The sequence below is a fragment of the Tauraco erythrolophus genome, chromosome 8, assembly GCF_009769465.1.
Source record: "Tauraco erythrolophus isolate bTauEry1 chromosome 8, bTauEry1.pri, whole genome shotgun sequence".
NCBI lineage: Eukaryota > Metazoa > Chordata > Aves > Musophagiformes > Musophagidae > Tauraco > Tauraco erythrolophus.
This window is the reverse complement of record NC_141472.1, coordinates 43,614,147-43,640,371: the sequence shown is the minus strand read 5'-3', so window position 1 is coordinate 43,640,371 and position 26,225 is coordinate 43,614,147. Positions and strand designations below refer to the sequence as shown.

The following is a 26,225-nucleotide window of genomic DNA, read 5'->3' as shown; positions in this document are numbered from 1 at the left end:
TGTTACCTGTTCACGACCAGTTGGGTCCGCAGGAGACCCGTCACTAAACTTTTATATAAACCAACCTAAACCCCCCGAAAACAACACGTATTTTACATTTTGGTTAAAAATACTGAATAACGTATTGGTGTAAAAAGATACCCAATCAAATCAAGTCCTATTGCTTTGATTAATTTGAGCAGGTACTTCAATTTTAGGCACTTGTTAGCTACGGTTGAGTGGAGAGCCCAGAGCCGACGTTCCTATGCATTTGTCTCGGTCTTTGAGCCCTTTAGGTGAATTTTACTGTTCCCAAGGCTGATAACGAGTGGCAGAACACGAGCGTCACGCGGACAAGGAATCACTCCAGCACCCCCTTTCCTTGACACCTGCAGGCCTCCGGCTCACATGGTTATTTCAGCACCGTTCGCAGAGCGCAAGTTCTGATCGTCGAAGCGCCGCCGGACGCTCCTCCTCACCGCGTCGGCCCGTCGGTACGGCTGGTTTCGAAGATCTGCGGAGAGGAAAGCGGCGCTCGTCACCCGGCACGGCTCGCCCGCGCGCACGCACACACGCACACACGCAGTCTAGACAAGGGAAAAAGTCCTGCTGGAAGCCAATCAAAGCAGCTTGTGTAGGAACAGGAGAGGGGACTTCAACCCACGGAGAGAGCAGAAGGGAGCAAGTATTGACGTGCCCTCTTACTACGCACCCAAGCAGCAGGTAATACTGGTGAAACTAAATGGAGCGAGGCCGTCGAGTTAGCGTGAACGTCTCCCACCCATGGGCTGCTGGTGCTCGCCAACGGCAGGAACCAACTGGAACCAGTCTGCCTGACCTACACCTGATGGAATCTCAGAAGGGTTTGGGTTGGAAGCGACCTTCAAGACCACCCAGTTCCAACCCCCCTGCCATGGGCAGGGACACCTTCCCCTAGACCAGCTTGCTCAAAGCCTTGGTCCTTCACGCAGCCTCTCAAACGCTAATGTGAGCTGAAGGAGTTTTCCAAAGCGGGATGAAGCTCACTGGAGGTGCGTGACCCAGGGTACAACAGTGCAAGTGTTCAGCAACACAAGGAGGGGGCTGCGCTCCCTCTGCACCCATCTATTTAAAAGGGGGTGCCCTGAGAAAAAGGAGCTGGTACCCTGCAACTGGCTGGCAAAGCTCCAGCTGCTGTCCTGCCCCACTGCCACCACCTCGCCAGCAGCAGAGATGCTTCGTTAGCCGAAGGCAGTGGAGTGGCTGACCCCCTCCCTCCTCTTCCTCCTCCTCCTCGCAGACCCACCCTCCCGCTGCTGCTGGGGAGGTGAGTGCATGGGAGGGCAGAGGTGGAACACTGAGCATGCAACAGATGGAATGGGGGAAAGCTGGAGATGGATGGGTTGATGAAAGCCTGGGTTACATGTGCAGTTACACGTGTTACATGTGCAGTTACACGTGTTACGTGTGCAGTTACACGTGTTACGTGTGCAGTTACACGTGCCACTATGATATAACGAGCACACTTGGTACACCTGAAGGCTAATTAAACTTAAAATCTGGAAAACAAATCTGCGCTGGACTGGGCAAACCCTCCCTCAGGTTTTCTGGATGACTTACATCTTGGTTTAAACACAACTCCCAACCTTCTCAGCTCGTGGTGCACCCCAGCAGAAGGTGCCTGTGCTTGAGGCTGCCCTCTCCCAGCTTCACGCTTTGAGGTGCTGGTTGTCCATCTCTCATGTCCTGCTTGGTGGCTGCAGCAGGACCGAGACGGGGCAGCAGAATATCCAGGGAACTATGGGGGACAAGACTGCCTACCTGGGGCTAAACTTGGGAGAGGACGGGCCAAAATGGAGAGAGGATGAAGACGGTCACCAGCCCATGGCCTATGGATCCCCTGCACCACAGAGGGTGGAAATAAACGGTCTCGGTCTCCACTGGCCTTTAGGCTCTCACCAGTATTACGCTTAGCCACATCTACCAAGAGGCTGTCTGGCATACAGAGAGAGGAGGAAGCTAAGTAAAAAGTGATGCTTGCCAGCTCTGTGTATCCTCCACCACCGGTGTGCTAGAAGAAATCCTTACCCTCGAGTGAACATTTGGAAATTTAGTGATATTATTCTTCTTTAGGGCTAAACAGAAAAAAAAAAAAAAACAGAACAAAACAAAACACAAAATGATGGTTAAGTAAAAAAATGGGATGGAAAATGAAGAGCAAGTCAACTCCGCGTTCAAAACTCCCAGGCACGTTAGCCAACAGAGCAAGAAGGGGTGAGGCCGAGGCTGCGAGAGGAGGTTAGACACGGAGAGGGACGGGCAGGAGGGCCACCCCGGCCTCTCGCTAACCGAATTCCAAGCTGCTTTGAAGATTGGCTCCAGGAAGGCAACACAGCAATTAACTCGAAAGAGCAAATAACCGTTGAGCTGATTACAGTTTGCAATTTTTATTAGGAGCATTCGTAAAAATACACATGGCGGAAGTGAAACACCGTTGTCTTCTTAAGCCGCTGAGGCCTTAATTCAAGACAACGGTGTCACCAGGCATGCTGGGTTAGACACACCGCGCCAGGTGAAGCGCTCAGTTCCATGCCAAGCTTTTCCCCACGGCTCTGGCCCGTGGCTGAGCCTCTCCCCAGCTCAGCTCCTTCCCTCCACCCCGATCCCATCGCGCCCCGCTGCCCAGCCCAGCCCCAGCACTGCGCAAAGTCCACATGAACTGGAACTGCCCAGTGCTCAGCAAACACCTCCGATTTCCTTTCGATAAAGTTGGCATGGAACTGAGAACGGTTAAACATGGATGTGAGCGGACGAGAAAAGATTTCACGCTGTTTGTTTTATCCCCTATCTCGCATGCAGACAAACATGCAGGTGCTGGTTAGAAAGTCGAAAAGGAAACCCTGCTGGCAGAGGACGGACGCTGTTACAGACAACCCCTCCAGGCCAGAAAGCAAACCCCAGGAAAGTCCCACTTCGTTCATGCAGCGGGGATTTTGCTCTGGCACACAGCTGTGCCACATGCACTGGACACAGGCAGACTGGCCCGCAGAGGAGGGCTGCAGGCCGGAAGGGATGACATAGAAAAGCCAAGTGAACTGTCACTTCGTGACTGCGTCGGGTCTCCTTCCTCAGTCTCGTGAACTGTAGGAAACCTGCGCCCAATCTACCGTGACTTCCACCACTCGCTGTTCTATGGCATCTGCCATGAGGGTGAGAGATGCCTTTGAAACGCACGGATGGCCAAAAGCATCGAGAACAAAGTCGATGGGATGGAACAAAAAGTTACTGGAACACAAGAACATGCAACAGAGGGGACAAATACAACTTCAGGGGGGGACGTTGGACATTACTATACACTGAACATTCACATGGTCCTGGCTGAGATCCGCACAAACGGAGAAGTGTCAAAAATCTACAGCAACCTTTCTTTTTTCTAAGAGCATCAGATGTGAAAGAGGAATAGTTTAGTAATGGAATTCCTCAGTGAGAACGGGTTCGCAGAAAAACCGAGAGCCCCGCTTGGCGGTTCGAGCGGTAAAGGGCACAGTCTTCAGCACTGCATGGGAATAACAGCCAAACAGACAAACAGAGCCGTGAGAAGCGGATCCATGGCATTAGTCCGGTGTTAGTGCTCGGTTACGGACACCCAGGGGTGGACTCACACCTTCCACCGCCCTCCAGGAGCCTTTGGCAACGAGGCCATTGGAGCAGCAGAGCTTTTCTGTGCACCTGATGGGGCACCACCCAGTTTAAAACGACACTTTTCATCATTTCCGTACCACTCACAGATCTCCTGGGCCGTCCTGAAGTGACCTCGGTCCTACCTGACTGTCTGTGCCTAACTTCTGTTATCACATGGCTTGAGGCCCTCAGAGACACCCCCATAATGGGCAATAACAGGCACGAGGCCGTAGGAAATGTTTAATTTGAGTCTGCTGCTCCCTCCATGGCCTGCCTTTTGCACGTGGATGGTCTTGGGCCACACAATCTGTTTCTCCCGCAGACCAGGAGAAGCACTTTACCAATTAAACAACCTTCCAGGAGTCTGAAGGAGTTGGAGAAGCAGGAAGAGATTAGATATTATAGCGACTCTCCCCTTTAAATAAAGAATATTATCTTAGGAAGCTATTAATCAGAGTTAAAAATAGTTGTGAAAGCTTCAAGCATTCCAGCCCTGACATATAGTTGGGCAAAAATTCCCTAGCATTCCTTAAGGTACGGTAAAACAGCTCTCCTGCCCTCCTGCAGGAAAAATGTGTGGAAAAAAGTTCAGGAGCAGCAGCCAGGAAATCCTTCCCAAAGACCTTCCTTTGAGCTTCTGTGCAATGGAAACAAAGTGCTGTAAAGCTACTGAGGTGCCGAAATCGTTTTTCTTTCACACCATGGGTGAAGAACGTGCAGTAAAATCAAAGTACTGCACTCAGAGCAGCTGTACAGATTCAAAATTATTTGACTCCTGAGCAAAATGCAGTTTAGAAGGTGGCTTTTTATCAGCAAACGTTGGCACCAAAGTCCTGACTGTCTCTGGCTACGACAGGGGGTTCTGCCCCTCTTCCTCCAGCCCCGGGTGGAGGCTCAGTGCAGGCTTTGCCCACCAAACTGAGCAGCAGTAAAACCAGAAGCAGTTCAGGTTCATAAACCATTCGGGTTTGACTAAATGATTTGCTGTGACTGTGCAATAATGTGCAATTACTGTTAGTACATTTTAATGAAAACGCAGGCTCTTAATAATGTTAACCATCCGTCATTCATTCCATTTACGGGGAAAAAAGGGGTCTCTGGGAAAGATCTGAACTACATGCACAGCCCCACGGCAGCGTTTGCTGAGACCAGGCACTGAACTGGCTACTCCCAGGATCAGAGACCGAGTACTTCTCAACATGCTGCAAGAGAAGAACTAAGCACGAGAGCGCGTGCCCGAGGTCTGTGCACTGGGGCACGTGAAGGCAGGTTATGGGGTTGGTTTGTTACACACCACCAGCAGAAGTTCCAAGACTTGATTCACATCTATAAACCGTTTCCTAAGCTGTTGTGCTCGAGGAACGCTTTCTTAAGAAGAACACACGGCACTTACAACAGCTACTAGGCAGATAACCATTTCTATCCTTTGGGAAAGGGCCTCCGGGAGTAGGGAACAAAAGGTGTTTACCTGTTATAATATCTTCGATAGCACCATCCTTCCCCTCGTACACGTGCCTGTTATCCTTGACTTGCCGCCGCCGGAGCTCCGCAATCAGCTCTTGCTGCTGTCTCTTGGTTTTATGCGAAGGAGACTGAAAGCAAAGAAGAGAGGGTCTGTCCTGATGGGCTCCCGCTGTCCTGCTGCTCCCTCTGAGCCCAAAAACCACCAGGTGACCCCGCTGGCAGCAGTCAGCAACCAGTAACTGCCATTTTTCTGCCCAGTTGTGCTAGACCAGGGGAACACACGTGCGGGGACGGCTCACATCCCACGGGGAGGACGGGCAGAGTCACGAGCTGCCCCAGCTGCTTCTCCTTCTCATGCTTGTCACCTACTTCCAAACCTTCCCCTCGCTTGGAACTGGAGCTCCAAGCTCTCACCTCTGAAAAGCATTAGGGGAATGCAGAGGACAGGCTTTCCTTCCGAGGGAAAAAGCCTGGCTGGGATTACAGGTCCCTGTTAACCACGACAGCTGCGGGAAGCAGCACCGGCCGACGACGTGGCTGGTTCAGAGCCATGGGAAACTTCCTCTAGCAACTCGGAAGTGGTACCTCAGGAAACAAAAGCACATCAGGAAAATTCCTATGCAAGGTACTGCGGGGCTCAGCCCTGCTGCCGTGCTCTGGCACGGGAGGATGTGGGGACGACCGTTCCCTGTCCCTGGAAGCGACGGGAAGCTCGGCACACTGAATGCCCGCAGGGATTTGCCAGATCCAAGGCCAGAGAGGAACGGAGTTCCATCTCATGGCGACGTGGATGAGAGAACTTTGTTCAGTTTTTCTTACTTTTGCAGACTTCAGAAGTAGCAGAACCACACACGTAACAATTTCGGCTTATTTCAGTTCTCTCCACATAAGGAGAAAACTTCCAGAGACTCTTTCTAGACAGCTCTAAGTCCGGGCAACAGAAGTTCTTACACAGAGCTGAGGTTCTGAACTGCCAGGAAAAACACAGGAAGATGATGACTCCTGCCTCTAAGACGTATCTGTTTCCTACCTTTTGGTCCTGTTGCTCCATCAATGCTTCCTGCTCCATAAGTTTTTCCATTAAGGCCTGTTCCTGCTTTTTTCTCAACTCATTCTCTTCTTCTGCCTGCTGTTTATCACAAAAAGCACAGCTTTTAGCTTCCAATTGCTAGAGAGAACCTAAACATTACAAATGAGTAACGCTACCACTTGCTACCACGGGGCTTTCCAAGGAAGCAAGATTAGGTGCAGCAGTTCAGCTGCCTCTGAACACAGTCAGAAAAAACTGGGTGGGGAGGGACCTTCCAAGGTGGCACAAACCATCCTCTCCCAGTCCCAAAAGACACATATTTAGGGTTAAAGGTGTAAGATGCAGCCACTCAGGAATTCAATTTCCGAGGATTCCTCCAGCGTCTTCAGACAGCCCAGTTGGCTTTCAGTCCCAAAAATAATCCCCAAACGACTACTTGCCCTGCCCCGGGCCAGTGCTGCCGTGCTGTCGAGGACGGCTCATGTCATGCCAAAGCTAGAGGGAGCCTCAAGCTGCTTTTTGGGAGCCCGGAGCCACCAGGTACCGAGTCGGGTTGGGAAGGACAGAAGAGAAGGGGAGGATGCTCCTGTTTACCTTGTAGGCCTTCACAAACCGGACAAACACTGGGAAAAAGACCGAGGGGGGTGTCGTCTTGGGATTCTCCCCGAAGTACTTCACAGCATCATCAAAGGCATCCTGCAAAGATCACCGAATTACTGCGTTGCACAGATTCCCAACTAAATTCACCATCCTTTCCCGCAGTGTTCGGTGTAAAGAGTCTGGATTTCCCCTGCACGTGAAACCTTGGCTCAGCCCAGCACACCTACGTTAGTGCCTGGACTCAGGAACAAATCCAGGACATCTCTGCACCTCCTGCTCCCTGCAGCGCCCACAAAAGCACCGCCTTCGCAGCAACGTTCTGCTGCTCCCTGCCACTCGCACCCCCTCGCCAAACCCCCAGAGTGAAGAAACACCTGGGCTATTTTGGCGTCATCTTGAAGTTTCTTCAGCTTCCCCTCGTTGTTCTGGATGAACTCCTTCAGCATGGTGTTGTGGTCGTGCATAGTGTACTCGCGTTTCGTCAGGTCCAGGCCCCTCTGCAGCTCCTTCACGTCCAAGAGGACGTTTTCAAGAGACACTAGGAAATAAAGCAAAGCCACTGCACCGCTCCTGCTGTGCCAGCACCTGAACCCACAGCACGAACAATTCCCCACCGAGAAGAGCCCCACAGCCCAGGTGTGCTGTGCTGTGATGTCCCTCCCATGGCATGCATGCCACCACCACGGGCCAGGCACGGCGGGTGACGGTACCTGCAGCAGCCTTCTCCACGTAATGAAGTTCGTTGTAAAAGAGGGATACGTGCTGGTACTTCTCCTTGACCACGTTTGAGATATAGTGCAGCAGGGTCTGCTTTCGGTCTGTTGACTTTGTTTCGAGGAGCTGGGGAGAAAAGGCACAGAGATCATAGAATCATAGAATGGTTTGAGTTGGAAGGGACCTCAAAGGTCATCTCATTCCAACCCCCCTGCCATGGGCAGGGACATCCTCCACTACACCAGGTTGCCCAAAGCCTCATCCAGCCTGGCATTGAACACTTCCAGGGATGGGGCAGCCACAACTTCTCTGGGAAACCTACTCCAGTGCCTCACCACCCTCCGAGTGAAAAATTTCTTCCTTAGATCTAATCTAAATCTCCCTTCTTTCATTTTAAATCCATTGTCCCTTGTCCTATCACTACACGCCCTTGTAAAAAGGGATGGCTGGGGGGAGGTGCAGCAGGCTCCAAGCAACATGAGTGACTCCATCGGTGCTTCTCCACCGGATGGGGACGGCTGTAAGAGCTCATGGGAGTGTTTAGCAGGTGGGTTTTGAGCTGTGGTCTGCAGAGCCTCTGACCACATGTGGCCTTCTAAGGGGCTCCCCAAAACGATGATAAGCAAAGCAAACTCATACCACCTGGCAGGGAGCACCTTCCTCACTGCCCTCACCACCTGGAAAGCCCCGACCCGAGTGCCCAGCAGCCACTCGCCACGTACGTGGAACGCAGTTCCCACTGTGTCCCCACCAGGCACTGCCCTCGGCACCTCGGGGTTACTTACCAGGTCTAAACTCTGCAGTTTAAATCCGTACACAGCTCCTCGTTTGCTGCTGTTCATGTAGTTTCCAAGAGCCAAGATTATCTGCCAGGATGAAACAGAGCAGAGCGTGAATTTTCAGGACAAATGCACAATGGTCCAGAAATCTCTGGAAGGAGAGCTGGTATGTCAGCAGCCAGGTACAGTTTCCAGAGGCATAAGGGGAAGCACGGGTGAGTGGCTGAGCTATTGAACGTATCTAAAACCAGACCTACCTCCAGTATTTTCTTAAGCTTCTGAGATGACTTTATTGAGACAGATGCAGCTATTATGGCGTGAAGTTGCTGCAGATAAACACGGGAAGAGATTTGGTTAATGCACATCCAACCCAAGAGTAAAATTAAAATCTAAACGCTCACACTCTGAAAAAAATCTCCTGCTTTTCAGCCATACCATGGGCCCTAGCATGAACGTTATCCTGCCCTGACACGCCAGATTCCACACAATTCATGTGCACCACAGATTTACCCCGCTCAGATGTGGCTGGGTGAACGTGTATTCACATTCCAATCCTTACGAGTGTGGAAGATGCATCAGGCTGAACGGGACACACTTCAAAGGGCCCACGGAGCTGCACTGATAATCACAGAATCATGGAATGGTTTGGGTTGGAAGGGACCTCAAAGATCATCTAGTTCCAACCCCCCTGCAATGGGCACGAACACCTTCCACTACACCAGGTTGCTCAAAGCCCCATCCAACCTGGTCTTGAACACTTCCAGGGATGGGGCAGCCACAGCTTCTCTGGGCAATTCCTGGCCCAGTGCCTCCCCACCCTCAGAGTGAAGAATTTCTTCCTTAGATCTGTCTTCCTTATAACAACTGTCCCTGATGATACCAACAACTAGATTTTCATTTAAACTGGTTTTAAACATTTACATGGTAAAGAGACAGGACAGCATGGAGCAGTCCAGGGCACGAACAGCACCTGGGGTACCAGAGTTGTCAATACATGAAAATATAGCTTGAAAACTGCTTTTTCATTTGTCTAATTGTTTCTTGTTCTGTCTCTGTGAGAACTGACAATCACTCCACGACACCCAAACCATCTCTCTGTCTTAGAAAAACTAAAATCTCTACAACCTTCACCAACTGGCCCACATCTTGGCACAGCTGCAACGTTCCCCACTGGCTGACCTGTGCCACAGAGCGCAGCTCCCACGGGCAGCCCGAGCCCCCGACCCCGCACAGCTGACATGTCCCCAGGGGCTGTCCCTCACTCACCGGGGTCAGCATCTGGATGCTTTCTGCAAAGTTGCCTATAAACGCCATGATGGTCATCTTCTGCATCAGCCTCTCGATCTTGCTGAACTGCATCATGAACCGGTCTTCGTCGGACAGGTTCTCGATGGGTTTCCTCTCCCGCTCGTAGAGCCGCAGCACTTTCACTTCGTTCTCGGTGGGCAGGAACCGCATCAGGCACTCAACAAAATCCACCGGCAACGTTTTCAGGTCAAACCTGTGTGGTAAGAAACCAGAAGAAGTGGTGTTACCCCAAGGCTCTACATGAAATGATAGAACAGTAAGACAAGTGCAAAAGCTGCCAACGGCACGACCTCTGCTTCCTACGCTGCTCAGCTACACATGAGCCTGAGTCAGAAACTATAAAGATGCTCTGAAGTTACTCCTCTCTTGTTGCCCTGGCTGGGGTGGGGAGCACGGTCCTGCACGTGAAGATGTGAACGAGGTTACTGTGCTGGTGTGAACGGTGCTGCTGGGCACCCTGCTTCTGTTTCCAAAGAAACAGTCCCACCACTCCTCCATGGCCACATCACATTTTTATCGGAGAAGACAGGTGGGGAGGAGCAAGGGGCAGTCCTATTTAATCTGGCCAAAGCCCTGTAAACCCCAGCGGCTGAACACGCCTCAATCTGCAGCAGTTCTGGGTCACCCTCCTCACCAGCCCACAGGTAACGCTCACACATCCAGATTTTGAAGATATCCCTCAGCAGAGAAACAGCAGATGTTCATCATGGCCACGAGTACTCAGTGCTTCTGGATGGACTGTGGATCGATGCCGAGGAGCAGGTACACCCATGCTCCATCCGGGAGCTGCCGGGGTCAGCAGGCTGCACTCCCGTGGCCGGGGTCTGCCACGTACCCTGGGTACACCCACACCACACCGGGGTTTGGCACCGCCTGGGGCTGTTACATGAACCCAATTCCATGCAAAACCCTTTCAGTCCACTTGGACTAAACTCCTGAATTATGGAGCAAACTAAAACAGTTGTCTCCTGCTGATCCTCTGGCTTTTGAGTGTTCACTATAGCAGAAAGCCCTGCGCAAGCAGAACAAGAGATGCCATATGCAATGGCATACTGTGGCTACACACGTATTAGCTTCTTTAATAAAAGAAGTGTTGATTTGTTAAGCCTAAATAGTGATGTAGCAACATAGTTTTTTATTTTAGTTCAAGGGAATCTGAATTCTGGGAAATCACAATGGTCCTATCCTTACTCTTTGATTTTTTCCAGATGCAAAAACACATCAACTGCCAATTCCAAACCATTCCACTTAGCAAAAATCACAGCAAATCTTAAACATTTCTTTGCTGATAAGTGTGTTACTTACACGTGAATGGCTTTGCATATTTCATCTGCCGTCTTTCCAGCTTTTCTTAAAGTAATGGCAAGATTTTTGGCCCTGTTGGCATCCAGTAACGTGACTTTGTTCGACCCTTTCTGAGTTATCTTTTGCTTGCTTGAAGTAAGATCAATGGCTGGACCTTGGGCTTTTGTTTTGAATATTTCTTCGAATTCATCCACATTTAAATCCTAAAAAGGAAAGAAAATGACTTATCCCTCCCGCAGCAAACACTAAAACCCGCGCTGCCTACTACCATTCCACAACTGCGGTACGAACCCCGCGATGCCGTGACTATGGTCCAGTATTTCCATCAGCAGCTGCAGGTCGTAACGACCACAGGCTCCTGAGTTAGTGCTCAGGAAATCTGGCTTCCACCCCCGATTGCACGCTCAAAAGTGCAGGAAAATATTCACGTCAGCCCTCGGGTTTTATCCAGCCACGTGCCCAAGCCTGGCTCCTCCAGACCGCACCAGCTGGGAAAAATGCATCTTCCTTCTCTTGGTTGATCCGTTTTAAACAAATGCACACAACAGGTATGCACCATCAATACTACCAGCTACCAGCCCTAATTCTCCACCAAGGCACTCATGCTGACCTTACACCTTTCCTACGGGGCACCAGGGGCCACTGGATGAGCTGTTTGCCAAAATAATTGCTGTGACCTATCCCCACAAAGAGTGATAGTCACTGGTGCTGTGGACAGAAGTGGGAGGCAGAAGGTGGCCAGCAGCACTCGTACCTCCAGGATTCTTTCGTCATCTATTTCGTTGAAGACCGTCCCGTTGATCTGGTTGGGTTTGAGGGCGACCCAGTTGAACACCGGCATGCGGAACTTGGTCTTGATCGGCTTCTTGATTTTCACAGCTAAAGACAGCAGAGGAGAGGAAATGACAAACTCCCCAACGGCTGAAAACCACCTCCCGTGCCCAGGCTGCCGTCTTTATCAGCACTGGAGGGAGAACTGGCCAGAGCTACATTATCACACTGGAAAAAAGGCAAAAAGCAGCAAGCAGCTTTCCCCCAGCCCCTGCAGAACTGCACTGAACGCCAGAGGCTGCACAAACTTCACTAAAGGAAACGTCTTATGACTTTCTTACCGCATGTTGTCTGGATTGATCCAAAAGCCTGGGCTATTTTTATGGAGACAGTGGTCGAATTTAACCCTGTCCTGCTGGCTGCAGAGCCCACCCCAGCGTGAGCTGATGCAAAGCCACGCGCAGCTGATCTGCGATCAGCATCACAAAACTCAACACTGAACAGGTGACAAGAAGCAAAAAAGCCCCTTTTCCAAGGTTTTGGTACAGGGAGCAGCCCTCCTGCTGCCTGCTGCAATGGGGCAGTGCTGCTGCGCACCAGGTTTGTCTTTGGAAGCAGAAGGGGGTGGGCTGCAGCACATGTGAGCTTTAATATGGTGGAAATAACAGGTTTAATCTTCTTGTGCTGTGCAGAACCAGTAAGTGATTCAGTAACTTACACAGAGAAGCTATGAAAACGAAGTGTGAATAGAGTACAAAAAAGCCACGTTGGCACAAGGAAAACAGCACTTTTCTATTGCTATTCCTAAAAGGCCTGGATGGTACATGAGTAATTTCTGTAATTCCATCCTCATTTCTTTCTATCTTGATGTAAAAATGAAGTTGTTAGTTGCTACAAAATCAGGATGCTCATTAAAGCGCTCAATCAATGCTTTGCTCCCAAATTACTTAGAAAATAAACTGTTTCTTTCCAAGCTGCAAACGTGAAACAGAAATCCTGGTCTTTCCCCTCCAGTGCTGGAAAAACGCGCCGTTCAGCCCGCCGCGGCGGTCAGGGGCAGAGGCATGCAGGGGACACCCCCAGTGTGTGCCCATGCCAGTTCACCACTCCCCCCAGCCCAGGATGGATCCCCTTTGGTTTAGTTCCATCCTGAGCTCGCTCCCAACTCCTGCCTACCCTGCGCCTGCGGCAGGACAAATCCTGCCAAATATCTGATGCTCTGTAGAGATGCTACATCTTTCCCCCTCGGTTTCAGGAGACGGCCGGGTTCCCAGGTTGCAAAGCACTTGAGCAAATAATTATTTTACTTCCCCCTAACAGTTCTGCAAGTATGTTTTTGCCAGGACAGACAGGACCTATTTCAGGGGACACTCCTGTCGCGCACCGGAGGTGGGTGAATGCTGGAAACATTTCTCTTGCTTTGTCATTCCACTTCCAAAACAAGAATTGAATTGTGTGTCCATGTCCCTTTCAGCTGGTGATCATTTTGCAGGGACATTGCAAAGAATAAATTACTGGCAAGAGTATTGAAACAAAGAACCATAAGTGAATAACCAGGAACATACACAATATTCAGCTGTGGTTTTTGAGAATTATTTTCATCCAACTGGAAGACATAAGCACACGTGATCAAGTTCTGCTCATCTAAACTAAACAGAGCTTTACTCTCTGCTTAATTAGTGTGGTTACTACAAAATAACTCCTAAAATAAAAAAAAGAAATAGCTTTTTCCCTCTGAAATACCCATGAAAAAAAGCCATATTCCACTTGCACATGCATTAGAATAGATTATTAACAGCTCCTGGGTTATTTCAGGACAGGAAAGGAAGCTGCCTGCCTTGTGGGCCAGTTCCTGATGCAGCTAATCAAAACCTCTTAGAATTTCTCTTCCGAACGTCCCTGTGCCAGGGCTCTGGAATGGTCCTCCATTCCAGAGCCCTGGCAAGGGGATGTTCCTGGGAGCCGTGCTGCTGCCAGCAGCGCAGGGGGGACGCGGTCTCGGCTGGGGACCAGACCCCGCAGAGGGTACCTGCAGGTGGCCAAAGCTGCTGTAGCTCCGCACGTGGCCTCGTTGGAAAAGCCCATCCTCAGCGTGACCGGTGCCGAGAGCGCACTCCTTTGGAGCTCCAGGACGGCTCCAAAGAAACCTCACGTCTTAATTAATTGCTGAAGTGCTTTGCTGAATCAGGGCCCCCCGGGTGCCAAATCCTGCCACCTGGCAGCATCCCCAAAGCTCCGGCTCCGGCCGGTGAGTCCCTACACCAGCCTGACCCCGCCACCGCCTCCCCATGCCCACGCGAGCCCCCGGGCACACACACAGGCACGGCACGGAGGGAAACGCGGGGAGGGAGGGAAATACTTAGCAGAAAGCAACCTACAGAAGAGCTTGATTGGCCCGTCTTACCGGGAAGCAGGAAGAACAGAGAAAAAAAAATGTTAGTACAGGTCAGAAAAGTAAAATTTGTTATTTCCAAGCGAGGAGCTGGGCTGCCGGGCTGCCCCTGCCAGCGGTGCAGCTCAGCAGAGCCGTGCCAGCAGCAGGGCTGCTCTGCTCCTCCCATCCCCAGTTCACACTGTGGGGACAGCGGGCTCAAGTGGGGCGTCTGGGCACCTGCTGGCACAGCCCCCCGTGCCCCCAGCAGCCCCTCGAGCATCAGTACGGCCACGGCCAGCACCGCTGCCGCCTGCACCGCACGCTGCAGGACCACTGCTGGCTCTGCCGAGCCGCCGCGGAGAGACCAGCCCGGAACCTCAGCTGTGTGCTTTGGGTTTAATATGCCCGGGGACCCTCTAGTTCCATGATGCTTTTCACTTCCAGAAGAAACTTTAAAGGCTGGAATACTTAATCTTTTTTTTTTTTTTAAAAAAAGGCTTAATCAGAGCTCCTGGATTTCTCTTTCTGAACTCGTATCGTGCTCTTGAGATTCCCTGGGGGGGGAGCAGTGAGATACCAATTAGCATTCACTTGCTTGGCGTATTTCAGAGAGTGCATAAAAACATGATTAAAGACGGTCAGTAGATTTTTCTTCAAAAAAAATTTGCCATTTTTTTGCAAAGATGTTTCTTCATGAAGTTCTCAGAAGAAATCAAAACCATGAAGCTTTGCGTTTCTTTCAAAACCATATTTTCTTTGCTTAAAGCCAAAAACGATCATGTTCGAAAAATATTTTTGGCAATAGCTTTAGTTTCACTGAAGCAGCTGCTTCTTCCAGACCAAAACCAAAACCGTTGGGTTGATAAATGCCCTTTCCTTTTATAAAGCCCCGAGCAGAACACCAGTAAGAGGTCATGGGTGATATTTAGGTGACTAAGAAGCAAAGTCCCACCTCAGCACCCTGTCCCCTCTGGCCAAGGTGCCCTGTCTGTGCTGCGTTTTACCTGCAAGCCCTGAGTTGAACACCACGGTGGGAGAGGCTGTCCCGGGCAGGGGGGGTGCCGACGGTGGCGGCGGTGGAGGCAGCGGAGCCGCGGGAGCCGTCTCCAGTGACGGACCTGGGAGAGGAGGTGGTGGCGGTGGTGGTGGAGGTGGTGGCGGAGGTGGCGGTGGAGGCGGCATCGACATTGACACAGGACCGTTTTGCACTGTGAAATGAAGGAAAAACAAGGTATTGCCATGAGCACCAACTGAAATATCACAAGCACGTGCAGAAGTTGCCACAACATCCACCCTATCTCCCACTATGTATCTCCTCTCCACCACTACACTGGCCTAAGCATTTGTTGGACCCTTCACCAGACTACTTCAGTGCATGAACATGGGAGGTAACTACCCTAATGAAAGAAGTTCATACTTTTTTGTGTCAACTGAAGGGCTCAGAAATGGATCAGACAAACACGGAGTCACCCAGAGCAAGAGTGCAATCACAGCTGGGGACCTCAGCATCCTCAGCCGCTGCAAGGTGCCCTGACCTGCGGGCTCCTTACAACTGAAGGTGGTTTTGCCGGCGTAAGGCTGCTGTGACTGTCCCCAGCACAACAAACTGCACCTCCAGCTCCCAGTCAGCCCATGTCTCGGGGACAAAACCCTTCTTACCTGCCTCAGATGCCGCTGCTAAGGCGGGTAATGGTGGTGGAGGTGGTGGCAACGGTACTGAAGATGCAGCTCCAGCAACCGGTGCGACACATGTGCCAGCCACAGCTTCTGACCCTGCCGGCACCATCCCAGAGGCCAGAGCAATGGGAAGGATAGAGATGTCACCATCGCCCTTCTTCTGGATCTTAATGGTTCCCTGCTTCTCCAGTTCATGGATCTTTTTCTCCAACGTTGACTGGCGCTGGATGGCTTCTTCTTTTTCTTTCACCATTTTTCTCAAGGTGTGAACCTGGGTATTTGCATCCTTGTAGATTTCCTGAGGGTGCCCCAGAAACAAGGAATTTGCACTTGTACGCACAAACCAGAATACCAATACCAGAACAGCCTGACATGGGAAGGTCACTGCACCAGGCACTATCTAACAACGAGCCTGGACGCAAACCGTACGTCTTCAGGGGTGAGGAAGCATTTGTTTGGTGTTTTTCCCAAGGGAGCAGCAAGGCTGTGTACAGTACCGAGTCCTGGCAGAAATCTCACCTGTGGGCACCAGCACCCGGGGGTGCAGAATTTCTCAGTCATCACTTCTTCATGGTGCCTCCCATTTCTGATGGTAGCCTTACATATCTAGTGTAGGTACTCTACCTCGATTTTGACTTCAAGAGAGAGCATCTGATGCCCTGCTGGTTACTGTGCCCATCGGCAGGCGCTGGCCCATAAAGGGAAGCGGGAACAGAACTCCTGATCTGGAGGGGAAATTGTACCCGCAAGCACCTGGGGCAGACACACAGAAGGAACTCTAGAAGCAGCTGCACTTTGGGATGACATTTAGGCTGACGTTAGTTAATACTATAATCATAAATTTTGTTACTAAGATTGTACAAGAAGAATTAGTCTGGACTGTGCACAGAAAGCTGGTGGCACTTGCCAGCACAGACACCGGGCACTTGCTCCCATCCCGGGGCTGTACAGCCCAAGTCTGAAGGACTTCAGGTCCACCTCCAACACCCCAACCACCCGTGCAAAGCTCCAGGCACAGATGCTACAGACCCAAGTGATAAGATGCACCAGACTCATTCACTGATTTGCTGGAGAGCCTATGTCCATCTTTGAGTGCACACACTAGTAATTCTACTTGAAATTTGTCCTAGGTTCAAAATTTGGAAGCCACTAGGAGTCACTCGGCCCGTTAGGAGAGTCATTACCTCCCAAACCGCAAGCACGCAGGAGATGGCTCCCCTGAAGCGTGGCAGCCAGCCAGAGCTTTCCCACTGCACTCACCCGAATCACGTCCAGTTCCTTGTTTCTTTGCATAAGTTGTTTTTCCAGTTCCACAATCTTCGCCATGGCTTCATTCTCCGTATCTTGGAGTTTTTCTGATAACTATTGTTCAATAGAAAAACAGATTACACAAGTGGAGAACAGTAGTTTGCTCAACCAAAATATCAGGAACACTTGTTGGAGCAGTGGTACATGGTAAATTATCAATGTTCCACCAAACTTTGAAATCTTTCCTTGGAAAGAGAAAGGGTTCCTGCATGGGATCGGGAGGGCACCAAGTGCCCTGCTGAAGGTTCCTCTGATGATGAATGTCACCATTCAGGTACCCTGGCCAGACTGCAGCTGTGAACCTGCCCAGGTAAGAGAGCCTACTCTACATCAAAGCACTTAAAATGCAATTATTTTCATACACACTAAGTCTCACCTGGAACTCAAAAACCCCACAGAACACCATAGTGGCACTGTTGCAAAACCAGCAGATGTTTAAGTGGTGGAACCTATAAATATATCCTCTCAGACTGAGGCCAATTTGATCAGTAATGAATTAAAGAGGGTTTTTTTTTCCTTTTTCCCCCACGGTCTTTTGAATTCTTTTTCAATTTTGCCAGCCCAGTAAACCTGAGATCTGAAAGCCCCGCTTTTCTTGTTGGCTTTTTCCATCACCACCAGCCACACTGAGTCAAGTGAGGCTGCAGAGGTGTGAGGTGGCATCAGTTGCTGTGTTTCTGAGGTAAAACTATTATTAGTATTTCTGTCAACACATGACAGAAAATTACATCCCTACTCCTGGGACGAGTCTAGTTTATGTAACAAGAGATCAGAAGCAAGTCCTTAAAAATTTGCCACCAGAGTAAACCATTAAGTTTCTAAACAGGTAGAAGGAGGAGATCTGGGAAGCAAAGAGTGTCCCTTGTACTGACTCACTTGCCTCTAGCAGATGGGCACCTCGGAGGGGCAAATACTGCCCAGCAAGTTGTTTTAAGAACACACTTACTCCAAGTGATGGCAATGCAGGAATGGTAAGGGAATGATGACCCTTTTATCATTTTTTTTTTTTTTTTAAGTAGTGAAAACCACTTTGGTTTTAAAACAGCCAAGCCACATTTTCTGGACTACAGCGACACCAAGAAGGTACGGGACAGAAAAGCCGTGAGCAGACACTGGACTGAGCAAACACGGAGTGTCTGCACAGCACTCTTTTTCGGTCCCTTCCCTCCTGAGCCCAGCAATGTGCTTTAAGACACAGATGGGACGGCTGCCTGCTCTATTTACTGGTACTGCACTGCTGAGGAATTTACAACTTCTCTGGAAATTCGCTTTCCCAGCTCATAAGGCCACTCTGCGCAGAGTTAATTAAAAGGTGGAATATGAGGTTGAAAACACAGCATGAAAGCACCCAGGAATTTCACCTGCTTGACATCTCCCGAATTCCTTCACTTGCCAAACATCTGACTACTCCCCCAGAAGTTCTAAGGCTTTTTCTAAGTGACCCTCACACCTAAGGCTGTAGCCCTGCTGCACCCTGTGCTCCCACCTCCCAAAACGGGCAGCAGCAAAGCCCCCGCGCACGGCGGGCTCCGAGCCACTTCAGAGACAGAGGTGACAACGCGTGGTACTAACGTGGGAAATGTTTTCTTCCAGTTCTTCAACTCTTTCCAGGGCTGCATTCTTGGTTTCAGCATCCTCCAGTAAAGCTCCCACGTCAAAAACGTTATCCAGGTAAGCTTGAATCTGCACCTGCAGCTTGTCGCTCTCCGTGTGTTTCAGTTTCTGCAGATGGGAGAAGACAAAGGTGTCACTCCGCACAGCGGCGCTGGGAGCTCAGGCCACTTCCATCACCCAGGAAAACACTTTGCATTTTAACACTAGCTGGGGTCAGAAGCAATAAACAGTCATTTGTAAAAGCCAAACATCCAGAGCTTTCACATATAGCTAAGCAGCACCTTATCTCCTGTTACTACAGAGGATACTACTGCTTTCCTCCGTGCTTGCTCCTTGACCGTGGCAAGCCCTGAATCCACTGCGGGTCCTGGGACGGCGCGAGGCCAGCGAGGTGGGGAGCTGGTGGGACCACCCCACTGTGCCCACCAGCTCGGTGGCCGGTGGGCAGAAGTGAGGCCATCACTTGTGTTGGGGTTCGAAGCAGCCGCACGGTCCGGAGCGAATCCTTGGATTGCTCTTGCCGACCTGGCGTTGGGTTTGCTCGGTTCCAAAGGAGCACGCTTTATCTCCAGGGATAACATCAGAGCACGCTTTGAACTGCTCTGCCTGGTCCCGATGGGACTGCAGGGTTTGTGGGGTTTCTGGGTCCCCAACACATCCGTGCTCAGAATATTTCTTGTAGACATCAAAAAGCCTCTCTCCTGGTAACCGCCGAGCAGAAGTCAGCAGGGACAACTGATCCCTCGTCAGCACCAGCGCTGCTTTCGTGTGTGCGCTCCCAAGGGCAGGGACAGGGAGAGGGAGGAAAATATAAAAGGGGAAACAGAAAAGCAGCTTTCTTCTGAGAGAACGTTTCCCACTGGCCACCAGAAAGCGCCTAGCTGTCAGGAGAAGTCTCGGAGGAGGATTTTTTCCCCCGCGGAGCCGGAGGGGACCCTTGCAGCACCTGCGCCAGGGCCGACGCGACGCCTGCAGCCCATGGCTGGAGGTCAGGGACGTGGTGTGGGCGAGGGCGACTGTGGTTCATCCTCCCTTTGTTATAAGGCGAAGCTCCAAATTTAGCTCCCGGTCTGTAATTGCAGTCGGCTGCAGTTGATTTTCCTTCTGCAGGGGTGGCTCCGGGCCACAGCCCCCAGCCAGCGGCCGAGCCGCTGCGTTTTTAGCAGAGGCTATGTGACAATCTCAGATTAGATCTAAGGAAGAAATTTTTCACTCTGAGGGTGGTGAGGCACTGGCACAGGTTGCCCAGAGAAGCTGTGGATGCCCCATCCCTGGCAGTGTTCAAGGCCAGGTTGGATGGGGCTTTGGGCAACCTGATGTAGTGGAGGGTGTCCCTGTCCATGGCAGGGGGGTTGGAACTGGATGGTCTTTGAGGTCCCTTCCAAACCAAACCATTTGATGATTCTACAGTTCTATGATTCTATAATCATAGAATCATAGAATGGTTAGGGCTGGAAGGGACCTTCAAAGGTCATCTAGTCCAACCCCCCTGCAAGGAACAGGGATATCTCCAACTAGATCAGGTTGCTCAGGGCCTCGTCCAACCTGGCCTTGAATGTCTCCAGGGATGGAGCATCCACCACCTCTCTGGGCAACCTGTTCCGGTGTTCTACAACTCTCATGGTAAAAAATTTTTTCCTAATATCCAACCTGAATCTACCTCCCTCTATTTTAAAACCATTACCCCTTGTCCTATCACAACTGACCCTCCTAAACAGCCTCTCCCCATCTTTCTTGTAGGCCCCCTTGAGGTACTGGAAGACCGCTATAAGGTCACCCCGGAGCTTCCTGCTCTGTCCTCCCAAAAGCTCTCGGGCAAGGGGTTTAAGGAGGTTTAAGGCTGGGCTGGGCAGTGGCAGTGCCAGGGGACACGACATGGAGCCTCCCCGGCCGCTGACAAGCCCCGGCGGGAGAGCAGACCCACGCCGCCAGGCAGCGGCACGCCGGCGGTACTCACGTCCAGGTACTCATCCAGGCCCAGCTTCGTGAACTCGTACTGCAGGTGGACTCGGAAGTTCATGTCCTCCACCGAGTGGACCACGATGTTGATGAACTGCATGCAGGCCACCTGCAAGGAGAACCACCACGCATCAGGGGAGGCGGCGGCGCGGCCCCGGCTGCCCCCGGAGGGTGCGGGGTCGGAGCGGGCTCTCCTGGGGCTCCACGGTTGGACACAGCAAACAACCACGTTTCCCTGTGGTTGCTACGAGGGGAAACTGTGATCCACCATTCTGTGGCTTTTTTCCAAGCCGGTGCTGGATTCGGGCTTACGGGGCGTTTGTTGGCTGCAATAAAGGCAAACATGGGCTCCAGGAATGAAGTCATGCCTGCAGAGCCCACCTTCACCGCGGCCAGACACCGCACGAGCTGCTCAGAAAACAATGCTGTTTCTGAAATGGCCTGTAAAAGCGAGATTCATTTTGCAACTGGGACGCCTCGCTTCGGAAACGGGACTTTCACAAGAGGCGCTCTGTTGTTTGCAGAACGCGTGTTTCCAAAGCTGTGGTTTGGTCACTGAACGAGGGGCTGGATCATAGGAGCTGGCACCAAACGCATCCAAGTAGAGCGAAGGAAAGGAGAAGTCTCTCAAGGGAAGCGGGTCATGAGCAGGAAGCTGGGGGCACCTCCTGCAGAGAGGGAGGAGTGGGGCTGCAAACCCCAAAAGGTTTGCCCGTTACTGGGATGTGAGGCACGGCCAAGTCCTGCTCTGCACAAACATCAACAACCACCTTTCAGCTCACAGATGCCCACGTCTGCTGCCCTCTGGGCTGCTTCCAGGGGCAGTTGGCCAAGTCCTTGCTGGGTTTTTTCAAGGGCATAACCCTGTCCTTCCGGCAACACCACAGCAGGGGTAATACCAAACTGCTCAACATGTCTGGGAAGCATCTCAGTAGTTCTAGAACGAATCTGAGAGAAGATAAAACCAAAGCAACCTGATTTTACCAGCAGACAAGTGTCCAGGAGACCCTCACGTCTCTGGGTCATGTGTGGGAAGAAAGAACTGAAGGGCACTCTCTGGATTTCCAGTTTGCTACAGGAAATTGGCCAATTCTCTGTGATCTGCTATAGGGCCCAGAGGATAAACTTGTGGGCAGCCATCTGCTGCGTGGTGGCCTTTGACTACAGGCCTGGCTGGGATGCCCTGGGCTGCTCCTCCCAGCAGCTGCTCAGCTCCCATAAAAACTTTCTTGGCTGAGCTGCCCAGTACTGCCCAGCTTTGGAGCCGGGATCACAGGGACACACAACAAGCCACAATGGTTAAACAAAGGTCAGTCAAAACTTTTCAGCTACATCTTCCCATGCAGATCCTGACCAGCATTAACCACTCTGTCTCCAAAATGACTTTAATCCTACATAATGCAAAGTTGTGAGACTGGTCACAGGGACAGTCCCAAGGAAGAGAGGAAGGAGGATGGTCTAAAACCCCCTATGGCAGGGGGGTTGGAACTGGATGATCTTTGAGGTCCCTTCCAATCCAAACCATTCTATGATTCTATGACTCCAAAGACTCATCCAGGAGTTCCTGTGATGCCTCATCCCCACCTCCCAGTGTGCATCCGTCTCCTACATGAACAACCTGCTCCATCAGCTGGAAACATAACTTCAGGTTTTGAGTCTTTGTAGGACCCTTTCCAGTTCCTGCAGGGACCCCTGGTTCCTCCTAGTGCTGGTTCTGGCCTTGGCCAGCTGACAGCTGTCCTGTCCCATCACCCAGAGCCAAACTCCCCTATTTCAAAAGCACTTTTGCTGGACTTGCTTTGGCTCTCGCAATGTTAGGGCCAAACTCTCATTTCCTTTCTCAGGCCCTTACATACACGACAAAGGAACTTCTGATGTCAAGAAAACTAATTTGAGAAAGCTGCCTTTGAAATGAAGCAAGTCAATGTCAACAACAGGAACCTTCTCTAAAATACTTTTGCCTTTTTGCTGCTCTTTCCTCCCTGTCGGATCCATGCAATTAACTGCAGCCCCTTCCAGCTCCGGCTTCCCAGACAGCTCTCTCCTTCTCCACGTAGGGCGGCGTGAAAGCCAGGCCCTGCACCATCAGCTCTTGGTTTACGTTCAGTTGTTGCAACTCCTTCAATTACTCGAGCTGTAACGTTACATCCCGGGGCCCGGGCTCCGGCACCCATTTCATCCTGCCCTGCGGAAAGGAGCGACGTCTGCCCCAGGCACAGCCTGGTGCAACGTGCTGGTATGGCAGCGAGCCGTATTTATCCCTTTTCAAACAAATTTCACCACTGCCTTCAACCTACAGCCTGAGAGGATCAGGGAATTTTCTTACAGGCCGTCCAGATGGATGCTGAATATTCACGGCTCACCGGGCTCGTACGGACACACACTCACGTGCACTCTCCCTATTACACCCTTATATTACACCCTTTCATATCTTCAATAAAGATGAGGGATGATTTTTTTTAAAAAGCATGGACAAACTGCAGGCTGCTGCCACCATCTCCATTCCAGGCTGCACCGAGCTGTGCTGCCCTCCCGCTCCCCAAATGCCATTCCTCTTCCTTGTGAGTACAGGAAAAATGAGTTGGGTGTCGAGGGCTGATGAATCTTCTTGTTAAATTACAGACTAAACTCTACGTACCTCCGAGGACACTTAATGTATACTGCAACTCCCAACATGTCCTTACTGGGACTGCGGGAATAAGGAACAAAACCAACTGGAAAATGTCAGACAGTTACTAAAAGCAGCTTGTTAACTTGAGTAAATTTGCAGGAATCACTGTAAAGTGTTGGGGTTTTTTTTTTAAATACAAGAAAGAGGCCATCCTCTCTTGCTCATGCCACCTCCTCTCCATTCCGCTGCCCGCTCCTTGGTGGGAGCCTGGTGTGGCTGGCAGAGCTGCACGCCACTGACACCAGTGTTCAGCACCGCACTGGGGGCTGGAACACCTAGTTCCTGGCAGAAAGAGATCTCTAACACGAAGCTCAGCACTGAAGCAGTATAAAGTGTCACAGGTGCTTAACAGAGGTCTCAGCAGAATGGTCAGTGTGACCAGGTGGGAAGCCCTCCTGCTCTGCTCTCACCTCAAAATGGGATCACCTCCAATCCAAGAGGCACCGGGCACTGCCCATGCCAGTACCGCATCCCTTTTGGACTTCACATGAGCACTCAGTTCCCATAGACTTTGAAGAACTGGACGCAGAAGGACTTGTGATATGGGACACATAACCAGCCACCCTCACTGCCACGGCCTCTGCCTTTCCCGTGCTGCCAACGTGGAAGCTGGCGCTGGTGCTGATGGGTGCCAGCCAGAGCTTCCCCTCTCGCCCGCCGCTCTTGTGCTCCAGGGGAAGTGGTTTTGGTGAACAATCATGCATATGCACATTGAGGAACCAAAAGCAGTGCAAACTACTGCTATATTTATCAGCAGAGAAGGACAGACAGCAGCTGCAGCGTGTCTCTCCCGCACTTCCCTGTCTGTGACTCCGGGGACGTCGGCACACGGACAGAACGCGCGCCTTGATCCTGCGGAAGCTGCTGCTCCGCCGCAGCGAAACGGTGCGTGCGACCAGAGGGCCACTTTCCTCTTACCTTCACGATGGAACAAGGCATTTCTTGGAGAGAACTGAATTGAAGCTAAAAGTGAAACACACATGATGTAGTTTGGACATAAAAAACCACATTGTGGCAATTTTAGGCCAAGGATCAGACGGCAGATCAGGACCAGACACTGTCAACACTGAAACCAGAGTCTGCTGATGATAAATGGCACTCACCATGAAGTCTATATTGTTGTCTTCGTTTCGGAAATGCTCCATCAGCTTCTCAAAGCGCTGTTTCTCTCCACACACCTGCAAAAGAACGGCCGCGTGTTTGTTAAAGCACAGCTTGCGAGAGAGAGTATGGGAAACACTGAAAAAGCAGCTCATCTGCTTGCTCAAAACCCCTCCGACCGGCCTTCCTCTCTTGTTAAAAACCTTCCTCTTCACGGCAAATCCAGCGGAGGAATCACGGGTGAACACCTGTCTGAGGGGTCGGTACAATTATAACGTAACTCTCTCCCTTTTTTCCTTAAAAATTTACTCATACCCACTGATGGACGAAATCCCAGAGTTGCCCCAGGCTGTGCCACGGGAAGACTCGGCCTCTTTCACAGCGCAGAACTGGCTTTCCGCTGTGGTATAATGTAATTAGGAAGAAGACCGAATTACAGGGAAGCAAAAAAGAGAATTATCACTGGCTAAACAAGGAGCGAAGTACATCAGCGTAACTACCAGCTGGTCAGAATCACAGAGCCCTAACACAGGGGTGTTGGCAGGAAACACAAGCAACTTGAGGGAGAAATAAGACTTAAGATAAAGCAGGTCTCAGGATATTGTTTAAATCTTATTACTTCCCAGTAGCTGCTCTGGCTCAGTCCTACTTTTCCCATCACACAAATGATCCTCAGACACTGGTTGTTTGCAGAGAGACAGGAGCAGCTCTGAAAGAAGCGGTTTTGCTCTTCAAGGTCCTGCAAAGCAGAGCCTGGTCATCTGGAGGGTTGAAACTTCCCTTCTGCTGAGGAACAAAACCCTCAGTGAGCCCAAAAGGTTCCTTCCTTCCTTCCTTCACCAGGTTTCACTCAAATGTCCCAGGAGCACTGGGTGCTACTGATCAGGAGCGGACACGGCAATGGGACCTCCAACCCAGGCCATATGCTCAGGGTCCACCAGCCTCACGCATCAGCTGCTGTTTCCTTCAGAGCCAGCTCGTGGCACAGTAGTTACGTGAGATCAGCCAACGAACGGTAATTCAGGGTGGGTGGAAGCACTGACTACTTCTTTTTAGAAACTAACCTCTCCGGGGCAGAGATCGGTTCTTTGTGCCTATTTCTACGTTTGTGTCTCCCACAAGGAGACCAAAGCCCCGATCTGGGTTTCTAGATATTCCAAAAAACAAATTCTTTACAAAGCATGCACTGTTACTACTATTCCTGCACCAGTTTCCTCTTTGTAACTGCATCTATCTTACAGCATGTACCTACACAGAGATTAAGGCACCGAGCAGATCTCACTCGAGTCAGAAGAAGTTTCTCCAGGGAGTTTAGTGGGACCTAAACTGAGCTGATCACGAGATCTGCGAAGCACTGCGAGTAGTGGTCTGCTGGGTGACCCCTCGCCACACCTTCTGCTCTCTGTTATGATCAAATAAATGATTATGACCATGCTTGTGGCGTACGTGATACATCTTCTGTCATTCTGAAGCAAAATTGCCACAACTGGGTTATTATTCAGGTATTTGTGGTCAGTACCTGATGTCAATGGGAATCCTGCCACTGGAGCTCTGTGAGAGGACAGGGACACTGGTTATGATGAACTATTTGATAACATCATTAAATTCATTAAGAAGTTTTTCACTCTGAGGGTGGTGAGGCACTGGCACAGGTTGCCCAGAGAAGCTGTGGCTGCCCCATCCCTGGAAGTGTTCAAGGCCAGGTTGGATGGGGCTTTGGGCAACCTGGTGTAGTGGAGGGTGTCCCTGCCCATGGCAGGGGGGTTGGAACTGGATGGTCTTTGAGGTCCCTTCCAATCCAAACCATTCTGTGATTCTATGATTACCATCAACATCCCTGGCCACAATCCCACAAGTTGCAACTAACGGGCTCCACCCGCACACCTCTGCTAGGCAGGGTGCTGAGATCGC

At 51.0% G+C, this 26,225-nt stretch overlaps 1 protein-coding gene across 5 annotated transcripts in view; it reads right to left on the bottom strand.

The window, feature by feature from the left end:
• Window positions 1–383: 383 nt before the first annotated feature.
• The window catches only part of FMNL2 (formin like 2), a 148,913-nt gene continuing 123,071 nt past the window's right edge, over window positions 384–26,225 (bottom strand). Inside the window, exons 10-27 of one of the 5 annotated variants that reach the window (XM_086615400.1) lie at window positions 24,317–24,391; window positions 20,541–20,651; window positions 18,542–18,691; window positions 16,922–17,023; window positions 15,644–15,959; window positions 14,989–15,192; window positions 13,989–14,009; window positions 11,594–11,718; window positions 10,840–11,042; window positions 9,493–9,727; window positions 8,484–8,552; window positions 8,233–8,313; window positions 7,444–7,573; window positions 7,108–7,271; window positions 6,728–6,829; window positions 6,134–6,232; window positions 5,108–5,231; window positions 384–493 (exon numbers count right to left, since the gene is read on the bottom strand). In XM_086615400.1, the coding sequence (XP_086471526.1) occupies window positions 384–493; window positions 5,108–5,231; window positions 6,134–6,232; window positions 6,728–6,829; window positions 7,108–7,271; window positions 7,444–7,573; window positions 8,233–8,313; window positions 8,484–8,552; window positions 9,493–9,727; window positions 10,840–11,042; window positions 11,594–11,718; window positions 13,989–14,009; window positions 14,989–15,192; window positions 15,644–15,959; window positions 16,922–17,023; window positions 18,542–18,691; window positions 20,541–20,651; window positions 24,317–24,391 (2,421 nt within the window). Of the gene's footprint in view, window positions 494–1,977; window positions 2,094–3,422; window positions 3,515–5,107; window positions 5,232–6,133; window positions 6,233–6,727; window positions 6,830–7,107; window positions 7,272–7,443; window positions 7,574–8,232; window positions 8,314–8,483; window positions 8,553–9,492; window positions 9,728–10,839; window positions 11,043–11,593; window positions 11,719–13,988; window positions 14,010–14,988; window positions 15,193–15,643; window positions 15,960–16,921; window positions 17,024–18,541; window positions 18,692–20,540; window positions 20,652–24,316; window positions 24,392–26,225 lie in introns of those variants that run through there. The other 4 variants (XM_086615398.1, XM_086615401.1, XM_086615399.1 and 1 more) reach the window with 4 other exon arrangements.